This window comes from Trachinotus anak, unplaced genomic scaffold (genome assembly GCF_046630095.1).
Source record: "Trachinotus anak isolate AG129_WGS33_773 ecotype Australia unplaced genomic scaffold, CSIRO_AGI_Tana_v1 ptg000032l, whole genome shotgun sequence".
NCBI lineage: Eukaryota > Metazoa > Chordata > Actinopteri > Carangiformes > Carangidae > Trachinotus > Trachinotus anak.
In genome coordinates, this window is record NW_027273883.1 from 9734873 (window position 1) to 9741919 (window position 7047).

Consider the following 7047-nt stretch of genomic DNA (forward strand, 5'->3'; position numbering starts at 1 on the left):
CAGTTAGTGTAAAACTTTGTTTAAAAGCCACTTGTCTGGTTTCTATTAATTTTAATAACATTTACCCAAACTTTAGTCAAACATAATCAACTTTACAAACAGCCCATTATCAAGAGACTCGGATTAAGTTAATTTATTTATAAAGCAAACAACAACCCAGCAGGGACATTAAATAGAGATAAACAGATCAACAAGAATACATACAATGTATAAGTGCAGTTATATTAATAATGGGGAGAGAAAAGAAATGAAAGAAATGTTTTCACTGATAAGCATCTGAAGCAGAGCAGAAGGCAGAGCTGATAAAAATACAGACTGAGTAACCACAGTCTGGAACAGAGACTAGATGACGCACAGTCGTGGAAAGCTACAAAGGAAAGAATCCCAACAGACTAGACTGCACTTGCAATATACTTTCTTTTAAAATGTGATAAATACATTAGAAAAATGTGGAAACTTAATTTGATGTAATATTTAGTTGGACAATATGTGACTGTATTACATAAACTGAATCAAAGTAAGAACATCCAACTGAATCTGACAATACTATCCACTGTCTATTTACTCTGAATGCATGTTTTATTAATGTATTAGGTGTTTTCTTAATTCTTTAACTCATTCTAAACTCTAGCAATTTGACACTGTTGTTCTGCTGAGCTGAATTTGAAAGATATATATGTGTACACACACACACATATATATATATATATATATATATATATATATATATATAGAGAGAGAGAGAGAGAGAGAGAGAGAGAGAGAGAGCGAGAGAGAGAGAGAGAGAGAGCAGAGCTTTCTGTTCTGTATAGCAGAGCTTTCCCTACACTTTTTGAAGGTCAGACAATCTGTGAGAAAGGCTCCATCTGGCACTGCAACTGGGTCTGAGTCAAGGTCAGGATGCTGATTATAACCTGGACCAAACATACTGTACTCTACTTAAACCAGAGCAGCAATGGAGCAAACAATAATAATTCACACACTTTCAAGCTGCAATTTTGTCGATGAACTGTGCAAAATCCCATCAAAACAATGAAAAAACCCTTCTTTGGCAGAATTTTAGCAGGTATGGCAAAGTTTTTCCATCAGTGCTGTTTGGGGCTTTTGATTGGTCAACAGTGCCAGGGGTGTGTCTCAACAGTTGGCATAAGGTAAAGCTGTCAATAAAAACCCAGCATGGATCAAGTAAAAGCTCTGCACCTCCATGTACCATCAGCCAGTCATGAGGTCTCTGGTCTTCGTTCTGCTCCTGGGAGCTGTGTGTAAGTATGGACCACATTTAGATCAAATTTAAAGACAATCTCAGAATATATTTACAATGGGATATATTACATTGCATATTAATTACACGGCCAAAGAAATGTAAAATGTATGGCTTGGAATCATACCAAAAAGGCAATTGTGATACAATTTATTTGATGACAAATGTACCTGCAGGGTAACATGTCTTTCATGAATAGATAAAAAATGTCCTTTATTTTTTTTCAGTTGCAACAGAAGATGACAAAATTGTTGGAGGGCGTGAGTGCACGCCTCATTCCCAGCCCCATCAGGTGTCTCTGAACTCTGGCTACCACTTCTGTGGAGGCTCCCTGGTCAACGAGTACTGGGTGGTGTCTGCTGCTCACTGCTACAAATCGTGGGTACACCTCAAACATCACCTGGAGAGCTACAAAACTCTTCGCACAAGTAATACGTTCCATTATGAATCTGTTCCGTTCTGCTTCTCTTTCAGCAAAATGGACATCGTCCTTGGTGATCACAACCGCTGGTCCATGGATGGCAATGAACAGATCATTCCTGCTGCCCGTGTGATCCCCCACCCCAACTACGAGTCCTGGCTGGTTAATAATGACATCATGCTGATCAAGTTGAGCAAGCCCGCCACCATCAACCAGTATGTGCAGCCTGTGGCTCTGCCAACTAGATGTGCCCCTGCTGGCACCATGTGCACAGTCTCTGGATGGGGTGTGACCATGAGCTCTGGTGAGTACCAAATACATGGCACCTGTTATTCACTCTACAATTATCCATCCTTTATTTGTCCATGTGTCTCTGGTTCCACATCCCTGTAGCTGCTGACAGTAACAGGCTGCAGTGCCTGGACATCCCCATCCTGTCTGAAGAGGACTGTGACAACTCCTACCCTGGGATGATCACTGAGGCCATGTTCTGTGCTGGATACTTGGAGGGTGGCAAGGACTCTTGCCAGGTTTGCATCTCTGATTTTGCAAAGTGCACAAGGCATATATATCTTTTGTAGTACCTTCAACACACACACACAACACAGACTAAATACTTTCATATATTTCCAACTGCTTGGCTCCCCCTCCTCCTTTCAGGGTGACTCTGGTGGCCCCGTTGTGTGTAATGGGGAGCTCCAGGGTGTGGTGTCCTGGGGCTTTGGGTGTGCAGAGAAGAACCACCCTGGTGTCTATGCCAAGGTAAAAAAAAAAAAAAAAAAAAAAAAGTCTCCCACAGCAATCATTTGTTTCTCTTCTATAACATAGAAATATTGTCAAATCCTGGTGTGAGTTCTGAGTATGTTGTTTCCATTTCTCTCTTGCATCAGACTTGCATTTTCACAGACTGGCTGCAGAGCACCATGGCTACTTACTGAGTCTGGTCCAACCTACCTCTTCTGCAAAATTCTGTCAATGAAACTCTGCTTGTTTAAATGGAAACTGAAATTAAAAAAAGTGTAACAACCACATTTTAGTTTGTTCCTTTATTTTGTATCAGACTGTCTCTGTTTCCCTGCCTCTCTGATCTGACTAGCATTTCTTCATGCAGAATGAAATGAGGGGGAAAAAAAGATTTTATATTTTATAACTAGACAAATAACAGATAAAACAGGATAGAATTATGAAGAAGAAATTAAAATTAAGTATTTTTATCAGGAACCACAGGAAAAAAAATTGAGCCTGCTTTCACCATAATCAGATGTATTATAAACGGTATTATTACGCCTTTGTATTTAATTATAACCACACAACGTCACACACACATATAGACCCAAGTATCCCCTATCACTTCACAATAACAATAAAATAATGATATTTTTGCTGTGGTTCTTGGTTTTCATCTTGTTGTTTGCAGCGACTTAAGCGGAACTCTTCCTCTCGTGTTCCACCACCAAGTCGGACACATTTGCCGACGCACCACCAATGTCAAACCCAGCGCTCTTAACATTGACTTAACCAACCGGAGGATTTGTTCCTACTACGAGGTAACTGCTGTAATATTTACACAGAGGTGTGTTTGAAGAGGTTACACGCTTCGCTCCAAACCCGTTCACCGGTTCATGTAGTTTGGTTTTCCGTGTGTTTGTCGCGGACTCTCGCAGGCGAATCTAACCGGACAAGATGCGCCTCACGCTGCAAATGTTGATTTCGCATGGCCGGGTAGCCCGGAAGATGGGTCTGGGCCCCCAGTCCCGGATCAACATGCTGCGGAACATTTTGACAGGACTGGTCCGACATGAAAGGATAGAAACCACGCTGGCCAGAGCAGATGAAGTCCGCTTCTACGCCGAGAAGGTAACAAGCTTTCCTGAAAGCTTATATCACAGTATGTAACCGGTTCTTATTAGATAAATGATAATAAACGTGTTGTAAAGTGTTACATAAAATACATATTTGGTTCTTACATGTAGTAGTGAGGGATCAATAACAGCCAGCAGACATCTGGAGAAGGTTTTGTCCATAAAGGTTTAGAGTAGAACAAGAAAGGTAACAATTCAGAATAGAAATATGTGAAAACTCAGTTAATGGCAATATTTCAATACAACAATTTAACACTGTAGCATGATTTAATGTTACGGTAATAGTTATTTTAATGTGCACATTTAATTGTAAAAAATAAATATGTAAATATTGAAAAAAACATCAGGCAAGATGTATAGAAACAAAAGTGGTTTAATTCTTCTCACTTCAAGGTCAAGTGAGTGAAATATTTAAAAAAAATAAATTAAACTAATTCTAATACATAGAATGAACGTTTTCTGATACAGTCTCAAAAGTCAAAGTAATTACAAAAAGTCAAATTTAAAGAAGTCCAAAAATTATATCCCCTCCATTTTTTCTTTACTGAGTCTTTACTGTTATCCTGCATTTGGACTAAATGTTTTTTCACGTTGATAATTGGAAAAAACATTCAATTATCCGCACAGCAAGCCGTAGCATTTGTCCAATATTTCTGTGAAAATCCTCCAAATGGCACCAACACCACAAACAGGGCCAGGAGGTCATGGCCAGGAGGTCACGGCCAGTCACTCCAATAAACTGAGGTGACGTCCTAACGGACTGTGACGTCAGTAATGGCAGCCACGCCCTCAGTTGTGCATAACTTTAAACCTTCATAAAAATTTAAATGGATAAGTTATATCAAAATGTACCCCTCTTACAGCTTTCATAATGGCAGAAATCAGCTACAGAGGCTGAAACTGTTTTTTGTACCAGGCTGTTAACGTGTTTATTTCAGCTGTGAATTTGGACATTTTAATTGACTCGCTTTTGGAGCCAGACTCAAGTGGCCTTCCAGGGGACTGTTTTTGGAAGCATTGAATTCATTTTTCAGCTCTGAGTTTGCCGCTGAGATTACAGCCATATGTGTTCACTATGGGCATTAGCATGCTTTTATAAAAGCTTCCAATCTTTTGGGAAAGGTTTACATGAGAGACCTTTTTTTCTTATTTTTCTTGAGCATTATTGAGGTTTGGCGCTCATGTTGTGCCTTGTATATTCAGTACTGTTCCAGCAGAACTCCTCCACGACATTTTAGGGTCCCTGGACGTAGTGAGACAATCACTGCACCACATGACAGCTTGATTTTGCTCTGTCCAAAAACGTTCACCTCACAAGACCCTCCTCTTTTTTTCCACTCAAAATTATTTATGACTGTATGTGTTTTCTTGTTTCATCTTTCTAGCTGGTTGACTATGCCAAAAAGGGAGACACTGATGAGAAGGCGATGAAAATGGCCAGTTTTTGGCTGACGGTACGTGTCCGCAGCTTCTCAACTTTGTAAAGTCACAAGCTGTGTCTCTGTGAATATAAAACAGTTGATGTGTAGTCGCCATTTAGTTCGAGTCTGTTTCTTCTCCTCAGGAAAAGGATCTGGTCCCAAAGCTCTTCAAGGTCCTTGCTCCACGGTTTGAGACTCAGTCGAAGGGCTACACACGAATGGCACGAATCCCCAACAGGCAAAACCTTGACAGAGCAAAGATGGCCACCCTGGAGTACAAAGGCAACCCCTTCCCGCCTCTCTATCCTGTGAAAAAGGAGAATGAACTGACTCTCATCAACCAGCTGCTCAAAGGATACAGAGAAGAGAAGGCACAACAGTTAGCTGCGAAATCATAATTCATACCATGGTGTTGGACAAATGGTCGCTGAAGGTTGATGGTGAAATGCACCGAAGAGTCACTTGCACATTGTGACCTATAAAGACTGCTGCATTTCTTCACCAAAAGAACAGTTCGAACTGTTGGTTATATTAATAAATGTGATTCGTGAACCAAAGTAACAGATTTTCTCTTTGTCTTTGAACACTTAACTATAGAGGTTTGTCCAGTTGACCATGTGAGGTTTGACCAAGGGCTCATTTATCCTTCCTTCATTTCAGTTGATGTATCTGTCACTGCCCACGCACTTCCATGCGTCAGTTCCGTCAGTGTGGACGTTAAGCAATACATCCGCAGCAACAAACATGGTGACGGAGGAGGAGGTCATAATCATGTCCCTCTTAAAGAGGCAAAAGCAGAGGCAGCGTTGTAGATGGCAGTGGTCTGTGAAAGCATTAAATACATTGCATAACCTCTCCTCTAAATATTCCGCTATATTTAAAAGTTCTTCCTTGTGTCCTACAGTTGTGTCTCACTTTGGCTACTCCGGAACTATTGGCTACACTGCCCCCACCATTTCCGGTGGCACTGCTTTGCTCCATACGTAGTCAGAAAATGTGCACAAATGTGATGAAATGAATGCAGAGTACGGACAGAAGGCTCCATCCGCATCCATATATCGTTGAACATAAATGAACCTTAACAGCAGAGATAAACGGCACCAACATTTACATCTGTTGGAAACTATAAATGCTTTTGGTCAGTTCAGAGAGAATCAAAGTAGGCGTGTTATCAATAAAATTAACAATGGCTCTGTTATATTCAAGTGTCCCAGTAAGTCATCGGTTCTAATGTTTCAAGATGTCTTCTGTGGAAAACTCCTTTGGAAGCAGCTGCAGCTTTTAGCTGTTCACAATTTAGCTGGTGAAAACTTCCCTTTGCCTTTTTCAAAAAGTTTCTTCTTGCAAACCAGTAAAAAAAAAAAAAAAAAAAAAAAGTTTTGTGAAGTTTAATTTTGAAAAAGTGTCAAATTAACTCTTAGAATATTGTTCCCAGGGCACAGATAATGGTTCAGTTTGTACCTAGACTGAAGCACAAACGCCTTATTACAGAACTTTTTCACAGTGCACCATTTGACTTGTGGCAGAAAAACCGCAGGTGTAACTTATAACATTAACGATGGCTCGGCTGCAGACCTGCGTGCAAATGTTAATGTCATTAACTACACCTGTGCTGTTCACTCACAACAGCATCTGCGTCAGTATCTGAAATTGAACCGAGTTCCCTCCAAAAATGCCATTAAAGGTACTAAAGTCTTACATTTTATTTACAAAGGCCTTGAATATTTTTCTTCCCTGACATAGACAGCAACATTACCTTTTTGTGTATCTGGCAGCGGGCTGTCAGGAGACGTTATACACCTCCAAACTAAAGAGTGGGATTGTTGTGACAGTGAATGGTGCTGCAGGAGGCTGTTTACTGCTTAACACTGTCACTACTGCTAAACACAGTAGCTAGGAAGCTCATTGACTTTTAATAGGCAAGCGACGATTGCAGCTAAAGTTTATATTATTTCCTAATTGATTAATCCATTCACAAATCTTCTGCTATTTATCAGCCCAGATCATGTTAAATAATTACATTACTAGGAATTATTGTTATGCTGCAGAAACCTTTTATGACAAGTCAGTGTATGGTACAAT

The 7047-nt window shown here is 40.2% G+C and overlaps 2 protein-coding genes across 3 annotated transcripts; both read left to right on the plus strand.

Moving 5' to 3' along the window:
- Positions 1–1154: 1154 nt before the first annotated feature.
- On the plus strand, positions 1155–2711 carry LOC139613036 (trypsin-1-like). The gene is made up of 6 exons (XM_071469327.1): positions 1155–1262; positions 1489–1639; positions 1736–1986; positions 2076–2212; positions 2343–2444; positions 2573–2711. Exons 1-6 carry the CDS (start codon positions 1205–1207, stop codon positions 2618–2620), a joined length of 747 nt encoding a protein of 248 aa, XP_071325428.1. The 5' UTR covers positions 1155–1204; the 3' UTR covers positions 2621–2711.
- A 387-nt stretch (positions 2712–3098) lies between these two features.
- mrpl17 (mitochondrial ribosomal protein L17) lies at positions 3099–5522 on the plus strand. 2 transcript variants are annotated; one of them, XM_071469332.1, is made up of 4 exons: positions 3099–3229; positions 3347–3539; positions 4930–4998; positions 5109–5522. In XM_071469332.1, exons 2-4 carry the CDS (start codon positions 3366–3368, stop codon positions 5361–5363), a joined length of 498 nt encoding a protein of 165 aa, XP_071325433.1. In that variant the 5' UTR covers positions 3099–3229; positions 3347–3365; the 3' UTR covers positions 5364–5522. The 2 variants fall into 2 exon arrangements, with proteins under 2 accessions (XP_071325433.1, XP_071325434.1); XM_071469333.1 differs by having other exon boundaries at positions 3142–3229; positions 3311–3539.
- Positions 5523–7047: the final 1525 nt, after the last annotated feature.

Bases quoted from the DNA above. Each gene is read 5' to 3' on its own strand.
- mrpl17 (XM_071469332.1), top strand. From the start codon at position 3,366: ATGCGCCTCACGCTGCAAATGTTGATTTCGCATGGCCGGGTAGCCCGG. The intron at 3,540-4,929 runs GTAACAAGCTTT...TCATCTTTCTAG, and splicing joins TCCGCTTCTACGCCGAGAAG to CTGGTTGACTATGCCAAAAA. The intron at 4,999-5,108 runs GTACGTGTCCGC...TCTTCTCCTCAG, and splicing joins TGGCCAGTTTTTGGCTGACG to GAAAAGGATCTGGTCCCAAA.
- LOC139613036 (XM_071469327.1), top strand. From the start codon at position 1,205: ATGTACCATCAGCCAGTCATGAGGTCTCTGGTCTTCGTTCTGCTCCTG. The intron at 2,213-2,342 runs GTTTGCATCTCT...TCCTCCTTTCAG, and splicing joins GTGGCAAGGACTCTTGCCAG to GGTGACTCTGGTGGCCCCGT. The intron at 2,445-2,572 runs GTAAAAAAAAAA...CTCTTGCATCAG, and splicing joins ACCCTGGTGTCTATGCCAAG to ACTTGCATTTTCACAGACTG.